Source organism: Oncorhynchus gorbuscha, linkage group LG12, assembly GCF_021184085.1.
Source record: "Oncorhynchus gorbuscha isolate QuinsamMale2020 ecotype Even-year linkage group LG12, OgorEven_v1.0, whole genome shotgun sequence".
In the NCBI taxonomy this organism is placed as follows: Eukaryota; Metazoa; Chordata; class Actinopteri; order Salmoniformes; family Salmonidae; genus Oncorhynchus; species Oncorhynchus gorbuscha.
The window spans coordinates 54,866,257-54,890,081 of record NC_060184.1 but is presented as its reverse complement, the minus strand read 5'-3'; the positions used below and the strand labels follow the sequence as shown (position 1 = coordinate 54,890,081).

Here is a 23,825-nt window from a genome sequence, read left to right as displayed (position 1 = left end):
GCACAACACAACGTAACACAATACATCGATATGTTTACTTACTTTGGGTAGCTCCCATTCTGACCTGGACCCATCAGCGCTGTAGTAGTACGGCCTTCCCTGCTCGTCCACGTGCTTTATCCACTACAAACACATATAATAAATCAGCACTGATGACAGTTTCATAAATACACTGCTTGTCAAGGATAACAGCAGGGTAAAATGTTCAAAAATAAAGGCAAACAAAAACAACTTCTCTCAACCAAAATTCTTAAAGCCAGTCCTGCCATGGGTACATGATCATAGACATGCATCATTTATTGATTTAGGACCCATCCCCTATGAACCCGGGACAATACCATGAGCCCTGAGAGAAGTGACAGAGAAACAGAGAGAGTGAAACCAAAGGAGGAGAGGAGAGCCCCAGTACCTTTTCATGAGTATATTCACAGACATAGAGGGTGTGTCCGTGTTCGTCCAGTTCCTCCGACCAGCCTCTAGGGGGCGTGCCGTACTGACTGTCCGACTGACTGGAGTAGGTGCTGCTGTGACAGTTCTCCTCGGAAGACAGGGGCTGCATGGGGGCAGCAGGGAGGAGGAGGAGCAAAAGAAGGGCGAAAGGGAGAGAAAGAGACCATTGTGATTCGGGTAGAACCAAGTTTTTTTTCCAGAGTCATATTTTTTAATTTTGATTTAACTAGGCAAGTCAGTGAAGAACAAATTTGTATTTACAATGATGGCCTATACCAGCCAAACCCTGACCCGAATGACGCTGGGCCAATTGTGCGCCGTCCTATGGGATTCCCAATCACGGCTGGCTGTGATACTGCCTGGAATCGAACCAGGGTCTGTAGTGATGCCGCTTGCACGGAGATACAGTGCCTTAGATTGTTGCACCACTCGGGAGATTGATAGATCAATAGATTTACAAAATATGTGTACGGGACCAATTGATTTGATTTAGTAGGGAATGAACAATGACATAGCTGTAGAGTACCCATAATAAGAAAAACAAAATGAAAAACGAAAACACTCAACAATGCATTCATGCATCCCACCACCATCAAGGCATAAATCCCCAGGAAAAGGAGACCTTGTTCAACTATGTAAATCCATGTTAATTTACCAGCATTTAATTTGGCATGTTGCAAACGGAGTACTCAGTCTGTGGTCCTTCTGTAGCTCAGTTGGTAGAGCATGGCGCTTGTAACGCCAGGGTAGTGGGTTCGATCCTCGGGACCACCCATACGTAGAATGTATGCACACATGACTGTAAGTCGCTTTGGATAAAAGCGTCTGCTAAATGGCATTTATTATTATTATTATTAATAGTTCCTGCCTGGTTGCAATACACTGAACCACCTCATGGGGGCAGTGTTGTACCACTAATGCTACATGAAATCTAAACTGAGGATAAGCAGTTTATTTGACTACCTAGCCCTCATCAAAATAGCAACAGTTTGTTTCACTGCTCACGGTTAACACAATATAACTTCTACAGTTGTTGGAAATCATCTATTCCTCTCCGTACATTCTCCCTCATGTTTCCCTCGGTAGTAACATATGAAAGTGACATGCCGAGCAAACACAGACAGTATCCCAAATGGCACCCTATTCCATATTTAGCGCACTAATTTTAACCAGAGCCCTATAGACATTGGTCAAATGTATAGCACTAGATTGGGAATAGGGTGGCATTTGGGACGCACACCATCTGCGTTTCAGTCAGCTGTGGCGTTAAATCAGATGAATCATAAATATTTGGAGAGCATCTCTCTAACTGGTACTTAGTACTCCAGCCGCACTTAAATATAGTACGGCCTCGTCGGCCTGAAACCTACTTCAGTCCTGGCCTGGTTTCATTTAACACAGAGTCACACTCGCTCCGTTTCAAAACCCAGGGAGAGCTGCAATAGGACGTGGACTACCACTGGCCAGACCAGTCACAAAACCGCTCCCTTAAGCCTCAACACCTGAACTCCTTCCACCTTCTGAAACCCAGCCGGCGTCACACATCTCTGCGTGTCTAGCAGACATCTCAGCTTGGATGACGGCCCAGCATCTCAAGCTCAACCTCGAACAAGACGGAGCGGAGCTGCTCTTCCTCCCAGGGAAGGCCTGCCCGCTCAAAGACCTCTCCATCACGGTAGACAACTCCATGGTGTCCCCCCCTCCCAGAGCACAAAGAAGCTTGGCCTGAACCTGGACAACACCCTTTTGTTCTCTGACAACATCAAAGCAGTGACTCGATCCTGCAGGTTCATGCTCTACAACATCCGTAGAGTACGACCCTACATCACACAGGAAGCGGCACAGGTCCTAATCCAGGCACTTGTCATATCCCGTCTAGACTACTGCAACTCTCTGTTGGCTGGGGTCCCCGCTTGTCCACCCCTGCAACTTATCCAGAATGCCGCAGTTGACTGGTGTTCAACCTTCCCAAGGTCTCCCATGTCATCCCGCTCCTCCACACACTCCACTGGCATCCAGTCCAAGCTTGCATCCGCTTCCAATACCCTGGTGCTTGCCTACGGAGGCTATGCTCAAACCCTACACCAGCTCCAGCTCAAGCCCAGTCTAAGCTCTTCTCTGTCCTGGAACATCAATGGTGAAACAAGCTTCCCCCTAACATCAGGACAGCAGAGTCCCTGCCCATCTTCCGAAAACACCCACCCCCCCCCAAAAAATGCACTTGTCTTTTCCTACTGATAACTACTTTGCTAGGGGAAATGTCTTCTAAATGTCTAAAATATAATCATTAGGCCCCAGGGCCACCTTTCAGAGCAGTTGCTGATACGTTAGGGGGACAGATAGATTAGGTGGACTGTAGATCAGCGGCAGGGGTCAACATGATTGGTTAAACTTCCTCCGTTGGATCCAAACCAAACTCTTTTCTCCCTCGCTTTACAGCTCAACTTCAGCTCTGACTGTATCGACAGTATGCTACAGCAATACAGCCAAATGGAATGAGGGTCTGTTTCGATGGGGCACCCATGGGTGTGTGTTTACGTACCTCCATCTCTCCTGTGCCATGGGGGTCTCCCCGACTACTACTGGTACTGCAAGTCGCATCCCGAACACGGGGCGGTTTCCACGTGCGCTCGCCGCAGGCTCTGTTATAGTAGAAGTGTCTGCCGGTGAGGTCCTTGTGGGTCTCCCAGTCCCCGAGGACATGCAGTGGGGAGCTTGAAGGAAGGGGGGGCAGGCTGGACTGGGAGATCTTCAGCTCCTGGAGGTTGGTGTAGACAGGGGACTCGGGCCGGCCCTGCCCCGCCGGAGACGTCGTCTGGAAGGAGGGAGAGATAAGAGTTTTTCACAAGCGACTAACCTTTCCTCTCCAACAGAGTAGCGTGGGCCAGCACGCACTGGCTGGAGACGTTCCGTTAATGGAGAACTATGGAGGTGCATTACAGAGCGGAGAAGTAGGGGAGAGGGTCGTTTTCAGACCACAGACCACAGTGATACAATCTCCACGGCAAAGCAGGAAGTAGAAAGAGGATGCATGGGCAGCTTTGGCAAATCAGAAACATGTGGTACGGACGGACGTTGCAACACACTCTAGCCATCTGTTCCTAGCCCAGTGTCAAAACAATGCTGCATGGCATCCAATATCTATTCTACATACTTCCAACTGTAGCCAAGCTATTCACAGTTAGGCCAGTCAAATGCCTTATTTTGATGCAAAATCCATACCAACACTGCACATAAATAAAAACTACTGTGCATTACAACACAATTCAAGATTTAGCATTACTGGATATTGATTGGCCATAATTGGGTATAAATACAATGCCCACATTAGGAGATGAAGAGAACAATTTCAAGAATAAAAAGCAAAGGGTCATTAGCATTATGAAGGAATAAAGGGGTGTTTGAAAGAGGAAGTGTAGGCAGATGAGAGACAGCACTAGAAGGAGGGTTTCCTGTCTCTCATCAATTAAAGAGCGAAGCGTCTGCAGGGATATCCACCGTCAATCTCTAAACCAAAGTACTCACTGACAATGGAGAGGAGACAATTAACAAACCTCTCAGCCTGGAATTTAAAACGGAATATTACTCCGTTGAAACAATAGTTAAAAAGAGTGATATTCCGTTTGGATTCCAGGCTACAACAGCTCTAAATGCTACCTTCAGACTAAACATTGGACACACAAGAGAGGCTTTTGGCTGAGCTGTTGTTTATGATATTGTCAAGACAAGAAACGAAAGACGGCATGTTGCATAATAGTGGTGCCATATTGCTGGCGTGGTGCTGTTGAACCTGTATTTTGAGGAAATGTGCAAAACGCTAGTATATTTAAGGTTGGGGGGCGAAACTGAAAGTTGGCTCAGTCAAAAGTTTTACATGCCACTCAGTCTGGCCTATACAACAACACAGACAGGATTTCCATGACTACTGAGAATCAAATGTATTACTGCAGAATAATATTTTGGGTTCGGAATAAGATAGCGATGTTGAGGTACAGTAGTGGTAACTGTTCGCTGCTCTGGGCCCCCAATGGTGGAACAAACTCCCTCACGACGCCAGGACAGCGGAGTCAATCACCACCTTCCGGAGACACCTGAAACCCCACCTCTTTAAGGAATACCTAGGATAGGATAAGTAATCCCTCTCCCCCCGCCCCCTTTAAGATTTAGATGCACTATTGTAAAGTGACTGTTCCACTCAATGTCATAAGGTGAATGCACCAATTTGTAAGTCGCTCTGGATAAGAGCGTCTGCTAAATGACTTAAATGTAATGTAAATGTAGTGGTAGCCAGACTGCCAAGGGTCAAACCAACATTGTGTAAAGTGGCCATAGTCATCACGTAGATAGACCTTCGATAGAAAAGCACCTGACTAGACCCCATGGGTCAAACACATACCGTCAGCATGTCAAATAGTTGATTTTGTGTGTACTTTACGATGGAACCAATAGAATAGTCCCAAAAGTGCAGGTGAGGAATGCAAAAGGAAATGCGACAGAGAGGGGAGTGAGTTTGAGTAAAAACACCGGACAGCACAGCCAGACAGACATTCCCTGGAATGGAAACAGATGGGGCTTCCTGCTTGGCCTGGAATAATAGGAATATAATCCAAAATAATTATTTAATATCCTGTAGAGCTGTGCTGGAACAGAGTGAAGTTTGCACCGGGAGAGGCCCCGTTGCTTGTCCATTCAGTGTTCTGACTGTAGCATTGGTAGCAGACGTCGGCAGCTGGGTGTAAAGACACAATGAAGAAGGTCCTTAACCGAAACGTCTGTGTATGATTCTAGTGAAGTACAGTAGAAAATAAAAACACAAGTTCTTTGCTACACCTTTTTGTGTGGGGACCTACTATATTTCCAGCAGCTGGGTGTCAGTCAAAGAGGACCAAACAAATAGTAGCAAGGCTAATTCTACATTGAAACTCAGCTGCCAAAAGGCCAAACTTAGTAGGGGAACTGAATGATAAGAGTCTATGGAAATCAACTGCCAAAAGTGATATGAAGTATCCTAAGGAAAGGTTAGGGGTTCCAAATGCAGCTTAGATAAACCCCATGGTGCCACCCCGTTTACCGGTCGTTTCCTACTAGCACTGACTTTGCTGATAATGACTTTATTGATGGAAATTGTACTGACTACGACCGAGATATGTGGTCGTCTCACCTCGGGATCATAATATCATTGCGCTAACTGTGCGTCGCTCTGGATAAGAGAGCGTCTGCTAAACGACACATGTAAAAATGATTGGCAATAGAAACTGTAGTATTTTCCTGAGAAGGAAGGTTTTAGTGAGGGAAGGAGGAGGCTTGAGCATGCAGACAGTGTTTTGTCCATGGATGGAAGAAATCGATACCATTTTTGGAGAACGCTCACCAGGCATACATATACCACATCATTGCGATTTCTAAGAGGAGGGTATTGCTCTCCTCAACATTTTGAGAGCTCATATTATTAGGTCCACATCCGCAGGGAAGGACTCCAGAAAGGTACTTAACACACAAACACCCCTAAGACGTTGTTTTTTTTGCATTCTAATGACCCTTCTCTGCCTGTTCTGTTGAGAAGGGAAATAAGAGGTCTCTCTCTATCGCAAGCAAACTCAGAAATAGACCCGACTACTAGAGCGAAGGCCAAGAGAAACGAGGTGGCCTCATTTGCTAAATGGGATGGTCTGGAAGACGTCGGAGTTAATTAAAGTTCAGTCAGGTTTTTAGCTCTCGGAAGGTTTGCCAACACAGTGCTGAAATAGGCAATTTTAGCCACATGAAAGAAGATACTTTGTGAAGCAATAGACAATAGCCTACGTATTATATTTTTTAGCACGCAAACATTTCCATCTTACACGTTGAAGTAAAAGCTGACATTATATATCAAGTATGACCTACTAGATCACAACGACGACAAACTAAAAGACCTTCGCAGACATATCTGATTCAGTCCGTCACCTTATATCCTGGGCTGCGGAGAAACACCTCGTCATCCTCCTCCCCTGTCCGGCTGTAGCCTTTAAATGTACTGAAAGGGACCATGGCTGACGGCCGCAACCCCCCGAAATACACTGACCCCCTTGGTTACCCCTCTCTTCCTGTCCCTCTCCGTCTGTCAGTCTATCCCCGCTTGCTACCTCACTCGCTCTATCAGTCCATCCCGAAAGGTAGAGGTGTACTTGAGACACTGGCAGGGTCAGAAAGCCAGAGGAAATAGGATCTCTCCCTCTGCCAGACGGACACACATGATTGCTCGCGCACACACGACCACAAAAGGAAGTGGTGGTGAGAGTTCCCTTTCCTGACAGACAGCGTGTGTGTGTGTGTGTGTGTGTGTGTGTGTGTGTGTGCGGGCCGTTAAACTGGCTCTCTATGCCCTGACGTTGGGTCACAATGAGTCCAGAGAGGTCACAGTGTAGAGCGTTGACAGATGAACTAGTTGTTCGGCGGGGACTATAGACACTATATTTATCCTGCTCTCTACATTCACAACAGGGCGAGAGAAACAACATGTGCAGAGGGGAGATAAAGACCCTGATCACCATCCATTGAGCTGCTATTGCCCAGCCAGTCAGCCAGTCCCCCATAGCTCCTCTGTGAGTGAGTGAGTGAGTGAGTGAGTGAGTGAGTGAGTGAGTGAGTGAGAGAGAGCAGATATTCACCTTTTCAGACAATTAATAGGTAGATTGAAAGACCTGATGCATCTGCAGAGTGCAGGCCTGGCGCATGGTAAGATTGTGACCCCAAGTGATGGGATCAAGGCAACTGCAGTCATTGATGAACACCGCCACATATCATTGAGAATCTCTATCCTCTGTGAGGGAGACAATCCACTCATTTTCTTTTGAACCACATTGAAGGGAGTCAAATCAAATGAAATGCTATTTGTCACAGGCGCCGAATTCAACATTCAACCTTACTGTGAAATGCTTACTTACAAGCCCTTAACCAACAATGCAGCTCAAGAAATAGAGCTATGGAAATATTGACTAAATAAACAAAAGTAAAAAATACATTTAAAAAGGTTACACAATAAATTGACACAACAATAACAAGATTATATACAGGGGGTACCGGTACCGAGTCAATGTGCCGGTCAAGGTAATTTGTACATGTAAGTAGGGGTAAAGTGACTATGGTGGACTGCTTGCCATGCGGTAACAGAGAGAACAGTGTATGACTTGGGTGACTGGAGTCTAATAATTTTCTGGGCCTTCCTCTGACACCGCCGAGTACAGTGAGGCAAAAAAAGTATTTAGTCAGCCACCAATTGTGCAAGTTCTCCCACTTAAAAAGATGAGAGAGGCCTGTAATTTTCATCATAGGTACACTGCAACTATGACAGACAAAATGAGAAAACAAATCCAGAAAATCACATTGTAGGATTTTTTATTAATTTATTTGCAAATGATGGTGGAAAATAAGTATTTGGTCAATAACAAAAGTTTCTCAATACTTTGTTATATACCCTTTGTTGGCAATGACAGATGTGAAGACTTACAGAAAACGTTTGACAAGGTTTCACACACTGTTGCTGGTATTTTGGCCCATTCCTCCATGCAGATCTCCTCTAGAGCAGTGATGTTTTGGGGCTGTTGCTGGGCAACACAGACTTTCAACTCCCTCCAAAGATTTTCTATGGGGTTGAGATCTGGAGACTGGCTAGGCCACTCCATTACCGGCCAGGCGGTAATGTGTTTGGGATCATTGTCATGCTGAAAGACCCAACCACGTTTCATCTTCAATGCCCTTGCTGATGGAAGGAGGTTTTCACTCAAAATCTCACGATACATGGCCCCATTCATTCTTTCCTTTACACGGATCAGTCGTCCAGGTTCCTTTGCAGAAAAACAGCCCCAAAGCATGATGTTTCCACCCCCATGCTTCACAGTAGGTATGGTGTTCTTTGGATGCAACTCAGCATTCTTTGTCTTCCAAACACAACGAGTTGAGTTTTTACAAAAAGTTCTGTTTTGGTTTCATCTGACCATGTGACCTTCTCCCAATCTTCTTCTGGATCATCCAAATGCTCTCTAGCAAACTTCAGACGGGCCTGGACATATACTGGCTTAAGCAGGGGGACACGTCTGGCACTGCAGGATTTGAGTCCCTGGCGGCGTAGTGTGTTACTGATGGCAGGCTTTGTTACTTTGGTCCCAGCTCTCTGCAGGTCATTCACTAGGTCCCCCGTGTGGTTCTGGGATTTTTGCTCACTGATCTTTTGATCATTTTGACCCCACGGGGTGAGATCTTGCGTGGAGCCCCAGATCGAGGGAGATTATCAGTGGTCTTGTATGTCTTCCATTTCCTAATAATTGCTCCCACAGTTGATTTCTTCAAACTAAGCTGCTTACCTATTGCAGATTCAGTCTTCCCAGCCTGGTGCAGCTCTACAATTTTGTTTCTGGTGTCCTTTGACAGCTCTTTGGTCTTGGCCACAGTAGAGTTTGGAGTGTGACTGTTTGAGGTTGTGGACAGGTGTCTTTTATGCTGATAACAAGTTCAAACAGGTGCCATTATTACAGGTAACGAGTGGAGGACAGATGAGCCTCTTAAAGAAGAAGTTACAGGTCTGTGAGAGCCAGAAATCTGGTTTGTAGGTGACCTTATACTTATTTTCACCATAATTTGCAAATAAATTCATAAAAAATCCTACAATGTGATTATCTGGATTTTTTTCTCATTTTGTCTGTCATAGTTGAAGTGTACTTACAGGCCTCTCATCTTTTTAAGTGGGAGAACTTGCACAATTGGTAGCTGACTAAATACTGTTTTGCCCCACTGTATATGGGTCCTGGATGGCAGGAAGCTTTGCCAAAGTGATGTATTGGGTCATACGCACTACACTCTGTAACCCAGGTCTCACTGTTCTGTCTGTACATATTCAGAGTTCGCTTCTCTCACAGATTGTCGCAGACTCGGATTCCTCCAAGCTCGATGAATACGATATTAAAAGAGACGTTTCAGACAGAATGAGTGGGTAATCTGTATAAGGGGTCCTTGGCTGCTAGAGGGACCGAGGATGTGGACCTCTAGCTCTCATGACTGGGGGGGACAAAGTTGACTGAGAGTTCTGCTGTTTATGCAGAGTGATCTTGGCTTGTCTCTCCGTCTGCCAGCCCAGACCCTGATAAATTAGTTCTTCTCCAGTCAGGGTGAGTAACAGTACTGGCCCAGCAAGGCAGATTAGAATGCATTATGCAGCCCTGTAACTGTAGCAGACGGCAGTTCCGTTCCAAATGGCACCCTATTCCCGACATAGTGCACTACTTTTGACCAGGGCTCTGGTCAAAAGTAGTGCACTATGTCGGGAATAGGGTGCCCTTTTTGGGATGCAAGCTGTGGCAAGGTGCATCTGGGAGGAGCGATGGGATGATTAATTCATTCTGAGGTTGGAGGTTAATTGAGAATTTGGTAGAAGTTGAACAGAGTAAATTCCTATGTTGCGATATGGCAGCCTATATGGAGATAGGGGCAATATCGGCCTAATAAAGACCACTATGGTCTTCAATGAGGTACAGTATGATGTCAGTCTACATTTCCTTTCACTCTTCCTCCCTCTCATCTCCATCCATGTATCTTTTTCTCATCTCCATTGTAGTCATTTAGCATTTCTTATCCAGAGGGCCCTACAGTCAGGTGTCTCGCTCCATCTCTCTCCCCAGCCTTTACAGCAGAAACACTGTACTATGTACTGATCCAATCACGTTGCATAGTAGTAGCCTATGTAATCTGTAAAATAAATCAAGTCATCAATCTCACTGACATGCTGTGCTGGTTAAAGTAAGGACAGAGACCAGTGAGAGACCCTCTTGCAGTTTCCCACTGTGACCACTTGGTGTCTCCCTCATGCTACAGAGGAGCCCAGGGTAGGTTATGGGGAGGGGGGCTATCTGTCAATCAGAGCTAGGACCAGAGGAAGGCAGCTTGGGGGGGAGGGGTCTATCACTGGCTGAACACATGGCAACCCACTCCAGCACATTCTTTCCTCTCTGTTGCACATCATCCACCCATACCTCAACATAACGCTCCTGTCACCCCCATTTATGTCTACTCACAGAGCCAAAAGTGGACTGGCCACATGAGGGAAGACACGCACGCACAGATGAACAAGAAGTGAGTCCATTCCATTACCCAGACACTTTTTCTCAGGGATGGAGTGGATCATAGAATGTCACTGGTGCAAAATGAGGGTGTGGCGTCACTCATATTGGACTTCGGTGGGTATTGTGGTCAGTCCCACAGGGACAGCTAATGTAAAACGGGGATAGATCAGTATGTTGCCGTACGTCTTTCTGACGCAAGTTACATGAGACACACTAGGTCATTCAAATAGAGTCAAGCAGGTTAATTAAAGTCACTGAAGTGGAGGAGGCGACAGAGTGGAGAGGGGGGACTGAGTGGGGACAGAGGAGAGGGCTGCTGATTTGCTTCTCGCTCGGTGGCCATGACAATACAGACACACACACAACACACACACACACTCGTCGAATGCATACGCTCACACACCTCTAGTATTAAATCACAAGCATGAGTAGAGTAGTAGCGATGGATGATGTACAGGGTCCCCCCCCTCCCAGTCTCCCTCCACACCTCCTTTACATCGATCCAATGTTCTCTCTGCTGATTGCACATCCATCCACTCCCTCTCTCCAAATCTCAGCTTGCTCATTCATTCTTCCTCCTCTCCATCATCTTTCCCCCATTCCTTCCCTCCTTTAAATGCTCAGCCAACGCCCCTCTGCTCATTTTCCCATGCTAGTGGACACACACACAGGACTGTACAGAGGTCTGGAGGGAGGTATGGTGCCATATGACCAGATTAACCTACATTTCCACCTCACTGGGTATCAATCAGACCACTTCGCTCATTTCCCCCATCATCACATCTGTGACATTTCACATAACACCCCCACCCACCTCCTCTTTAGCCCTATCAATTGCTCCCTCTCTCCCTCTCTCTGAATCTCACACACACACACCCCAACCCCCCTTTTCCCCATATCGACAGCTTAAGCCCATGACTCCCTCCCCCTCATTTCTGTATGTACTTCAGTCATCTCACCTATAGGAGGTGTGAGATAGAAAACTGACTACAGTATATAATACACCATGGATCATCAACTAGACACGCAGCAATGGTTAGGAGGCCGGAGCATAGTTACAAATCATTTGTGAACTGCAAATTGACCGCAAGAAGCCAAAACAGATTTAATATTTGACTAAAACATAATCAATTCAAACCTTGATTACATTTGTCTGGATTCACATATATCTCTATTATGTGTGGGAATTCTTGGGAACAGATTTCAAACCAAACCTAAATCCTGGGGGGGACAAATTCTATTTAATGTGGGCCGCCTGTCAGTTGGGGAACCCTGTAATAAACCATGCAACTTGTCCAGCTTGGGAAGTATAAAACATGGAAAGTATTTTAAAAAAAGGTCACCATGTTAAATGGTATTAATTAATCAGTGACACAGAGAGACAGCGGGCTAGAGAGAGCGAGCGTGAGCGTGAGAGAGCGATAGAGATAGCGGGCTAGAGCGAGGAGTGTGAGAAACCGAGAGGGAGAGAGAGCGAGAATATTTGACCTAATGTAACAAGGTTGGGGGGATTTTAAAAGGGAAAGTTCTGAGGAACCCATCTGAGGATGAAAGTGAGTCTGTGTTTTTCCATGTTGGGACATTCATTTCTTTCCATTTCACAGATCATGGAGTCTAGCTAGTCTCACATCCTGACAGAGAAGCAGCCAATTAACCTTTCAAACCTGAGCTGATGGTGATTACATTTCCTGTGAGGACTGTCTGTCTGCAGAAATACTAACTACACAAACGTCTCCCCCAACCCCTCTCATAACTGCCGCTAGTAGAGAAGGTGGTTCCTTCCCAAATGGTTCCCTACTCCCTGTATACCCAGAGCCTGGTGAAAAGTAGTGTACTATATTGGGAATAGGGTGCTCCATACAATGCATCTGTACACAATGTCTGTCGGCAAGAGACTATTTTTAGAGAGACAGCCAAGATAACCATTCTGACCAGTCTGGAACACAACCAGACAATGTGGCACAGTCAATTCATTTCAGCCTTGGCTGTTTGAGGTTTGAAATGAAAGCATGTAAGCCTTGGCTGTTTGAGGTTTGAAATGAAAGCATGTAAGCCTTGGCTGTCTGAACTGGACAACGTTATGGTAATTAATTCCAACAACTGAATTCAACGAGCTGTCGTTCAAAAGAGCAGCGCTCTCTCATCACACTGGTCACATCCCAAATGGCACCCTATAACCTACATAGTGAAAATAACTATGGACCCAGGTCTAATGTAGTGCACAACATAGGGAATAGGGTGCTCTCTGTCGTGGTGTTGCTTTAAGAGACCCCCGAGTAATGCTTTCTACACGAGATGAGGAACAATGATTCATTTAACCATTGGATCAAACCGCACACTGTCTGATCATTGGACTTTTCACTTCACTTCTCAAAAGCCACGTAGTGAAACATTAATGAAGGATGGTTTGAGGGATGGAGAGAACCAACGTCTGGTGTGGAAGGGGGAAGAGGACGAGGGAGGTATGGAGGAACGCCTGGAGCGAAATTTCCCCATTCTGTCCGAGCTCATATGTGCTTGTGTGCATTGGGAACAGTGGTGCCTTCCAAAAACCAAACCAGTCCTTGTTACTAGGCTGCTAACGAGAGCCTTGTGGGGTGTGTGTGTGTGTGTGTGCTCCAGTAGTGCACAGGCTTAACTAGAGAAAGAAGATCAGACTGCATTGCATTCATATCTGGGACAACACATCCATGCTACTTTATACACAGAAATAGCTCACTAAATGGATCAGTTTATATTTGGTTTGGATTTTAGATTTTAGAATCGGACTGTGTGAACCGTTGAAAGCAAACACCGGATGGATGAGCAGAGAGAGAAATTAAAATCTCTTTCTCTCTCAAAATGACAAAACAAAAGAGAGGCATGTTTGGAGTCTAGAGGAATGTGTGTGTTTTTCTTTTGTTCTACTATACCTGTGGAGGATCTGAAGTCGTCACAAGAATGGACATTTGGCCAGTCCTAATAAGGAAGAAGGCTATCTTCCAGACAGATGTCTGCCTTCCAGACCGATGCTGCCTGGGTCCTTCAGCGATGATACCCTATTCTCTATATAGTGCACTAGTGTTGCACGGTATACCAGTACCACAGTAATATCATGGTGCCAGAACATCATGAAATTTATTACACCAACATTTTAGAACAAGTAGTACCCTTTGATGATACTACGTCCGTAATTTAAAAAAAAAGATGTATCATTTAGCCGTGGTGGCGAGCGGGGATGCAGCCCCAGGCCCCAGACTTCTGTTAGATTTGTTACATTGGAGCAGCGCGCAAAAGGAGCAATGTTAATACATTGCATCGTTTCATCGTCCGTTATAACCAAGAGTACAGACCAGTCTGAGTAGACTTTGCAAGTTCACCGTCATGCAGCCCGCCTCTGAGTGTCAGAGAGGGAAAATGGAGCGTCGCTTGGTGACAGAGCATGCTTGCAGATTTACAGCAAAGAAAAATGGCTCGTCTTGAGCCTAAAAAAAGTTTGACCCATATTACCAGAGATGCCTTATTTGCTTTCTATCGGGATTTGCGAACATTTGATATAAAATTGTACAAAACCATGTCGCGGGCCGTTTGAAACTGATCCCGGTAGCTAATTATTGGTTTGATAACAAAACAACGTTGTTCAGTCATGTTACCTAGCTAGCTAACAACCTGGTAACTTGACAGTCGGTTTAAGCTAATTTGATTGGCACAGGAAGAAAGGAAAAGGGTATGCTACTCATGAGATGTGCTTTAAAAAGGTATGATTAAAAAAGAAGGCCTAAAGTAAGCCTAAACTATATTTAAAAATAAATAAATGTTTGTTGCCTAATGTTTAAAAAAATTGGGAGCAGTGTGTGTACGTGTGTTTGTGGTAGAGAGAGTGGTGTGTGTGTGTGTGTGTGTGTGTGTGTGTGTGTGTGTGTGTGTGTGTGTGTGTGTGTGTGTGTGTGTGTGTGTGTGTGTGTGTGTATGAGAGTGAGGGGAACAGACTGACTGTGTGAGGAAGGGAGAGTGTTAACTGAAGAGAAAAGAAGGTTTCACACAGTGTTGTCCCCTCACTGACACAATGATCATTGGGATCATTAGGCATATCTATATCACAGGAGGTTGGTGGCACCTTCATTTGGGAGGACGGGCTCGTGGTAATGGCTGTTGCGGAATGCGTAGAATGGTATGAAACAAACAGTTTTTATGTGTTCGATGCCATTCCATTTGCACCGTTCTAGACATCATTATGAGCGGTCCTCCCATCAGCAGCTTCCACTTATGTATATTCCAGCAGCCAAATCACAGCTGGGCCTTTGCAAATATGAGCAAATCAACCAATGTGTTAACAACCCTCCAGGCAAGCTTCAATGTCATACAACTCTCCTTCCGTGGCCTCCAATTGCTCTTAAATACAAGTAAAACTAAATGCATGCTCTTCAACCGATCGCTGCCTGCACCTGCCTGCCTGTCCAACATCACTACTCTAGACGGCTCTGATTTAGAATACGTGGACAACTACAAATACCTAGGTGTCTGGTTAGACTGTAAACTCTCCTTCCAGACCCACATCAAACATCTCCAATCCAAAGTTAAATCTAGAATTGGCTTCCTATTTCGCAACAAAGCATCCTTCACTTATGCTGCCAAACACACCCTTGTAAAACTGACCATCCTACCAATCCTCGACTTCGGCGATGTCATTTACAAAATAGCCTCCAATACCCTACTCAACAAATTGGATGCAGTCTATCACAGTGCCATACGTTGTCACCAAAGCCCCATATACTACCCACCATTGCGACCTGTACGCTCTCGTTGGCTGGCCCTCGCTTCATTCTCGTTGCTAAACCCACTGGCTCCATGTCATCTACAAGACCCTGCAGGGTAAAGTCCCCCCTTATCTCAGCTCGCTGGTCTCCATAGCATCACCCACCTGTAGTACGCACTCCAGCAGGTATATCTCTCTGGTCACCCCCAAAACCAATTCTTTCTTTGGCCGCCTCTCCTTCCAATTCTCTGCTGCCAATGACTGGAACGAACTACAAAAATCTCTGAAACTGGAAACACTTATCTCCCTCACTAGATTTAAGCACCAACTGTCAGAGCAGCTCACAGATTACTGCACCTGTACATAGCCCACCTATAATTTAACCCAAACAACTACCTCTTTCCCTACTGTATTTATTTATTTTGCTCCTTTGCACCCCATAATTTTTATTTCTACTTTGCACATTCTTCCATTGCAAATCTACCATTCCAGTGTTTTACTTGCTATATTGTATTTACTTTGCCACCATGGCCTTTTTTTTGCCTTTACCTCCCTTATCTCACATCGTATATAGACTTGTTTATACTGTATTATTGACTGTATGTTTGTTTTACTCCATGTGTAACTCTGTGTCGTTGTATCTGTCAAACTGCTTTGCTTTATCTTGGCCAGGTCGCAATTGTAAATGAGAACTTGTTCTCAACTTGCCTACCTGGTTAAATAAAGGTGAAATAAATAAATAAAAACATTCTATGCAGTACTACATTATACACAGTGTGAAGTTGAAATGTGTTGTATTGTGTAAGTGTGAATTTCAGTGACAGGTTTTTGGAGTACGTATAGAAAACGTGAACAAGCATCAGGGGGACGGGGTGAACTGGATCCTAGGCCATCGACTGTCACGATACCAGGACCCATAGGTCCCATCCATCCACTGCACTTTGAACTATGGTTGTATTTGGGCACAACGTAGCGAAACTAAAATGAGAATGTCCTAAATGGACAAGTTCCTTTTCTTTTATTTCGGTTGGTGTCTAATGAACACGACCCAGGCGCTAGCCTCAGTGATCTACCATTCATCTTCTGACCATAACTCATCATGCCCATCGGACAGACGGACAGGTACAGAGAGTACAGAGACACATGCCAGTATCAGTTACTCACACAAGTACTGAACTATCAAGAATGTGTGATGGATTAAGGTTGAATTCCTTAAAAGGGACAGAAATGACAGGGGCTAATAAATGGCTCCTGGCTCGAGGAGTCTGCCAAAACCACGACAAGATCAATTCGTTTTGCTTTTACAATTCCAGCTCGTGACACTGGCTTCTTCTTTTTTCTTACAAGAGGAGAGAACATTGAGAACTGATGGTACAGGGACAAATAATCCAATTTCTTTAGTGGATTTAGCATATAGCCAAAGCTCTCCCTCCCTCCCTCCCTCTCCCCCCACCTCAAGTTCCCATGTAGAAAGTACAGACCATTAAACCACACAACCATCAGCCCTAGGTCTGCGGTTCAGTCTGCACACCACACACAGAACCAGATTGGAGAAGCTAACACTGAGGAATTTACATCTCTAGGCCACACAACACATGGACACATTCAGAACTGAGAGATCTGGACTTCTCATGATAGCCTTTATTAAGTCAATGTCCTGAATGGCACCCTATTCCCTATATAGTGCACTACGTTTGACCAGGGCCCATAGGGCTCAGGTTAAAAGTAGTGCATTATATGGTATAAAGTAGTGCACTATGTAGGGAATATGGTACCAATATGGTACCAACACAGTAATCGTATCCACCCAGTCCGGATATAGCTAGTGCCACTAAATTCTTTAAGCCTGGATATGTCTCCCGGTCGCGCACATTTTTTCTCAAACAACATGAGGAGGAAAGCCTTCAGCTGGAATTACCAGCATTCCTCCCAGTCAGGGCAGGCCGACAGCTGACAACTAAGCTGCTAGCTAATGGGTAATCCACTCTTAATGCCCTTGCTGTGATTGGTTCAGGCTAATTACACTGTTTCAGCCAGGCCAATCTGGGGCTTCCGTCGAGGGGCGTGGTGGTTATTTGGTGACATGGCGGATCAGGTTTATGTAAGATATCAGGGCCTGTATTCACAAAGGGTCTCAGAGTAGGAGTGCTGATCTAGCATCAGTTTTGCCTTTTAGATCATTATGAATAAGATTATATGGAGAGGAAGGATCTAGTCACAGATCATCACTCCTACTCTCAGACACTTTATGATTACCGGTCCAGGTCCCCCTATGATCAACCAGGGGTCAGGGGTCAGCATGGTGACCAACTACAAGTAATTTAACTAGTAACTTTTTGCAACATTTTGCATTAAAACCGGTAGATGAACTCAATTCAAATCTTCATAGGTTGAGGTTAGACAATGCATATACACTACCTTTCAAAGTTTGGGGTCACTTAAAAATGTCCATGTTTTTGAAAGAAAAGCATTTTGTCCATTAAAATAACATCAAATTCATCAGAAATACAGTGTTGACATTGTTAATGTTCTAAATGACCATTGTAGCTGAAAACAGCAGAATTTTTATGGAATATCTACATAAACGTACAGAGGCCCATTATCAGCTAACAACACTCCTGTGTTCCAACGACACATTGTGTTAGCTAATCCAAGTTTATAATTTCAAAAGGCTAACTGAGCATTAGAACACCTTTTTGCAATTATGTTAGCACAGCTGAAAACTGTTGTTCTAATTAAAGAAGCAATAAAACAGTCCTTCTCTAGACTAGTTGAGTATCTGGAGCGTCAGCCTTTGTTTGTTTGATTACAGGCTCAAAATGGCCAGAAACGAAGACCTTTCTTCTGAAACTCGTCAGTCTATTCTTGTTCTGAGAAATGAAGGCTATTCTATGCGAGAAATTGCCAAGAAACTGAAGATCTCGTACAACAATGTGTACTACTCCCTTCACAGAACAGCGCAAACTGGATCTAACCAGAATAGAAAGAGGAGTGGGAGGCCCCGGTGCACAACTGAGCAAGAGGAAAAGTCCATTCGAGGGTCTAGTTTGAGAAACAGAAAGGTCTTTGTTTAGTCTAAAGAAGGACAGTTTTATTGCTTCTTTAATCAGAACAAACAATTTTCAGCTGTGCTAACATAATCGCAAAAGGGTTTTCAATTGATCAATTAGCCTTTTAAAATTCTAATCTTGGATTAGCTAACACAGAAGTGATGGTTGCTGATAATGGGCCTCTACACCTACGTAGATAGTCCATTAAAAATCAGCCGTTTCCAGTTACAATATTCATTTACAAGATTAACAATATCTACACTGTATTTCTGATCAATTTGATGTTATTTCAAAATGGACAAAAACAAAAAATCTTTCAAAAACATGGACATTTTTAAGTGACCCCAAACTTCTGAAAGGTAGTGTACATACAGCACACACCTGCAGTGCAGACCACAGAACACATGGAGAACACATGCACAAAACATGAACAGCTACTAAGGCTGCGCCCCAAATGGCACCTTATTTCCTATAGCGCATTACTTTTGACCCGAGCCATATGGGCCCTTGTCAAAAATAGTGCACTATATAGGACATTTTCTGACATTTGGGACCTAGCCTATATGAAGGCACAGTTCCAGCCTGCCTGTATAATATTATTATTAGAGATATCTGCTGGTGGCATCTGGCCCTGGTTTAACTCTGTTATGAACATCCTCACTGATCTTGTGTTCTGATCTTGCCTGTTTATGGATAGCCACAGCACACACGCACACAGTCTTCTATGGTAATCTAGCATGTTTATGAAGACCCACAGAGAGTAACGACACTCCGAAGGGGTTTGAGAGAGAAGAGTGAGGCAGAGCCCCAACTTCCAACTCTTCTCCAAGAGCACACCACCAAAGCCCCTTTAAATGTCTCTGATAATATTTCTCTCTCGGTGGTAATAATGGAACATCCCACTGGGCACACGCTAGTTGAATCAATGTGGTCTCCACGTCATTTCAACAATGAATTGCCGCCTGTGCCCAGCGGGACAGAACATTGTGATATACTCTAGAAAAACACTTCCCATCTTTGAAGTTAGCTTAAAGGCACAGTGTAGTGACAATTCAGTTTTCCTTCAAATTGTACAACAGCTGATGAAATAGCTGATGAAAAGTGTGAACATCTGGCCAGCTTCCTGCCCCCCAAAAAATAACAGACAGAGACAATGAAAATATTGTTCTGATTCAATAGTATTTATCAAATATCCGAATGTGATACCACGTGATTCAGGGCAAATGAGCACCAACATGTGAAGTTCATAAGAATATATCAAATTGGGTGTAAAATGCAAGCTAAGAGGCTAGGTGAAGTGAATTTCTGTGCCTCGCATACTCCCTTAAAAGACCTTTGTTTGAAAAACAAGAAAAAGGCAGCAATAGTACTGTTTGTCGCTCTTGAGATGCCGTAGCCGGTATACACTTCCTCAAAATAATCTGAATTAATTTAAGATAGCTCTTAAATAGATGTTTTTTCAGAGGAGGTCTTTGTGCATTTTTACATCTAACTAAAGATGTTTGGTGCAGTATGTCACAACTGTAAAAGTTTACATGAAGACCAGTCGTCTCTCGTTGAATGAAAAAACCCTGCAATTGACAAATCCCTACTTTTGGCCAATCACTGTTTTTAAAGCTGTCATCAAGGCAAAGGGTGGCTTCTTTGAAGAATCTCAAATATAAAATATATTTGGATTTGTTTAACACTTTTTACTACATGATTCCATATGTGTTATTCATAGTTATGTCTTCACTATTATTCTACAATGTAGAAAATAATAAAAAATCAAGAAAAACCTTGTGTAACCAAACTTTTGACTGGTACTGTAAATACCACGGATTTCAGCAAAATCAGCATTCGAACCACCCAGTTTCTAATAGCCTATAGAATATAATGAAATATAAAAAACACACATAATATTTTTTCACGGCAACGTGTGAAACGCTGTCATACAAAATGCTTGATACTTAACAGCCCAAGACAAGCCCATGCTTTTTAGATCCACATTTAAACTCTTTCCTAACCTCACTCCGCTTTGTTAGGGCGCAGGCCTAGGATCATTACATTGAGAGCATTGTTGAGTCTTTGGCTATGCCGGATTAAGTGATATGACATGCTATTCTATAAAATCCTTTCTCCGTAATTAATATTACCTGATTGAGCTAATCATGTAAATGTAATTCACTAGAGAGTCGGGGCACCACGAAAGAAATTTATAGAGCCGTTATCTTCCGAAAAAACACTTAAAGACCTAGTAATATTTTACATCAATAGCAGTCAATATTAATCGTCACCTTAATTCAGTCTCATCTGAAAGTTGTAAATTCTGGGTTGTCTTCACGAACCCTGGCTAACAAGTTGAATCAGCAATACAAAATAGGGTTTAATTATTTATTTACTAAATACCTAACTCATCACACAGAATTACATATACAAAGAATGAATTATACCTTGATTACAAATGACGTCATAAAGGAAAATGTCCCTAGAGGGCGGAACAGATATGACAGCTGGTTACACAAAAGAAAAGGGTCTGGGTTTGAGTGAAAGTGCAGGAAGACTGAGGGACAAAGGAAGATGCTGTGCTATCGTAAATACAGTATATTAATGCATTATAAATTACCGCCCATTTGGAAAAGGAAAATGCAATAAATATTTACTCTGAGCTGTGCTTCGGTAGGTTGGTGGTAGATGGAAGGCCGTGTTGCCAAACCGAGTCCTTTGTCCTTTGGAGAATGTCTCTGGTGGTCAATTGGATACGTTGTAGTAACGGCGTTGTGTGGTAGACTGGATACTCTGTCTGTTCTTTCCTAGCCCACGTTTGCAGCTGCTGTGGCTAACTCAATGGCGAGGAGGTATCACTTCTGTAGTGAATAAGAGTTCAAAGTTCATACCATTCGCAACCAAAGCTCACGCTGAGGTTGGCTTAGTTCTGTAGTTGACATGTTAGTCCTTTTAACGCAGAGGCTGCAGACCTCACGTACTTGGAACAGGAGGTTACATTTTTGTCAAGGATTTATATAGGAAGGGAGAGCAGGGTGTGTTTGAAAAGTTTTATAACCCATGTCCCTTCACAGGGGCGGGCCACTGGATTGAGCAGAGCCCTAACCTTATGAAAACCCAAATCTCTCATTTGGAAGCTAAAATAACATTTAATCTCTTCACCAATAATTTTATATTCAAACATTTAAATTGAACAACAATTCCATGTGAATCCGATTACTACAATGTGCAGACTTTCCACTGTAGAGTTTGTCATCTTATGATTGATGAGAATGTCTCAGATGACAACAAACTGACATCATATTCATTAAGTACCACCGCATATATTCAATTGGTCGGATTACCAAAATATAGTTCATTTCCCCCCACCTTCTGATGTTCCCAAAATCTCTATGTTAACCAAGGGGTTTTCAAATGTCACATCAGTAGGGTAGAGAGAGGAAAAGGGGGGGAGAGGTATTTATGACTGTCAAAAACCTAACCCCAGGCCAACGTCATGACAGTATCTTCATCATGACACCGACAAAAAATAATAGCAATCTATATTTTCAAAAGCATGCGAGTCCCATGTTCATATTTCACCACCACCGTTGGTTTTTAAGGCTGCCTTTACGCGGTCAAGCAAAATAATTGGACTACACTGGATCTAGACTGTATTGCATGCTTAATACTTTAAACGCAACATGTCAAGTATTGGTCCCAGGTTTCATGAGCTGAAATAAAATATCCCAGAAATGTTCCATATGCACAAAAAGCTTATTTTACTTACACTTTGTTCACAAATGTGTTTCTATCCCTGTTAGTGAGCATGTATCCTTTGCCAAGATAATTTCCATCCACCTCACAGGTGTGGCATATCAAGAAGCTGATTAAACAGCATGATCATAACACAGATGCACCTTCTGCTGGGGGAAATAAAAGGCCACTCTAAAATGTGCAGTTTTGTCACACAGCACAATTCCACAGATGTCTCAAGTTTTGAGTGAGCGTGTAATTGGAATGCTGACTGCAGGAATGTCCACCAGAGCTGTTGCCAGATAATTTAATGTTAATTTCACTACCATAAGCCGCCTCCAATGTCATTTTAGAGAATTTGGCAGTACGTCCAAATGGTCTCACAACCGCAAACCACGTGTAACCACGCCAGCTCAGGATCTCCACATCCTGCGGGATCATCAGACCAGCCACCCGGACAGCTGACGAAACTGTGGGTTTGCACAACAAACTGTCAGAAAAGGTCTCAGGGAAGCTTATCTGCGTGCTTGTCGTCCTCACCAGGGTCTTGACCTGACGGCAGAGGGAAAATGCTCACCTTCGATAGCCACTGGCACGCTGTAGAAGTGTACTCTTCAAGGATGAATTCCAGTTTCAACTGTACCGGGCAGATGGCAGACGATGTGTATGGCATCGGGTGGGCGAGCGGTTTGCTGATGTCAACATTGTGAACAGAGTATCACATGGTGATTGTGGGGTTAAGGTATGGGCAGGCAAAAACTACAAACGAATAACACAATGGATTTTACCGATGGCAATTTGAATGCACAGAGATACCGTGACGAGATCCTGAGGCCCATTGTCGTGCCATTCATCCGAGCCATAACCCCATGTTTCAGCATGATAATCCACGGCCCCATGTCGCAAAGATCTGTACACAATTCCTGGAAGCTGACAATGTCCCAGTTCTTCCATAGCCTGCATACTCAGACAATCACAAATTGAACATGTTTGGGATGCTCCGGATCAATCTGTACGACAGTGTGTTTCAGTTCCCGCTAATATCCATCAGTTTCGCACAGCCATTGAAGAGGAGTAGGACAACATTATTGCATGTTGCATTTATATTTTAGTTCAGTGTACTTGACCACAGACTTGTAGGCTATTGCTTCAAATGTATTATAATAATTTGATGACTTGGGAGTTTCAGCAAGCAACAATTTGATGCCTTCAATTGCGTCCTACTTTATTCCAATATTTTCATAATTAAGTGATATTTATTCCCACAGTAATTCTTTATTTATCGATCCAGTTGTGCTTTAGAAAACAGTGCATGTGGTGGGCTAGGCGAAGGGTGAAGTGACATTCCTTGCAAAGTGTAGAACTGCCAGGAGGAAAGTATTAACGGGCGCTGCCTAGCAAACATCAAGAGTTGAAGAGCGTAGTGCGTGCCAATGCATTACGGACACATTTCATACTAAACTGTAGGCAGAACTTTAACGCAATCATGACTCGGTTGGCGGAAATAAAAAGTAGAGGCTTTGTCACCTGCAATACCTTTCATACATAAAGACGGCAAAACGTTGGAGGGATGCGGAAGTTGGCGGAAAAACGTCTTGGCTTGAAAGGTGTATATCATAAACCTGTTTTACAAGTTGGACAGCACAGTGCAGTATAGTGAGTAGAGGTCGACCGATTAATCGGAATGGCTGATTAATTAGGGCCGATTTCAAGTTTTCATAACAATCGGAAATCTGTATTTTTCGGTGCCAGACCTTTATTTAACAAGGCAAGTCAGTT

General features: G+C 43.9%; 1 protein-coding gene across 4 annotated transcripts in view; it reads right to left on the bottom strand.

Moving 5' to 3' along the window:
* Positions 1-23,825, bottom strand: part of LOC123991131 (rho GTPase-activating protein 12-like) — a 110,321-nt gene that overhangs the window by 31,767 nt on the left and 54,729 nt on the right. For 3 of the 4 annotated variants that reach the window (XM_046292357.1, XM_046292359.1, XM_046292358.1), the window contains exons 3-5: positions 2,993-3,265; positions 410-553; positions 43-123 (exon numbers count right to left, since the gene is read on the bottom strand). In XM_046292357.1, coding sequence (XP_046148313.1) covers positions 43-123; positions 410-553; positions 2,993-3,265 — 498 coding nt within the window. The remainder of the gene's footprint in view (positions 1-42; positions 124-409; positions 554-2,992; positions 3,266-23,825) is intronic. The other variant, XM_046292360.1, reaches the window with a different exon arrangement.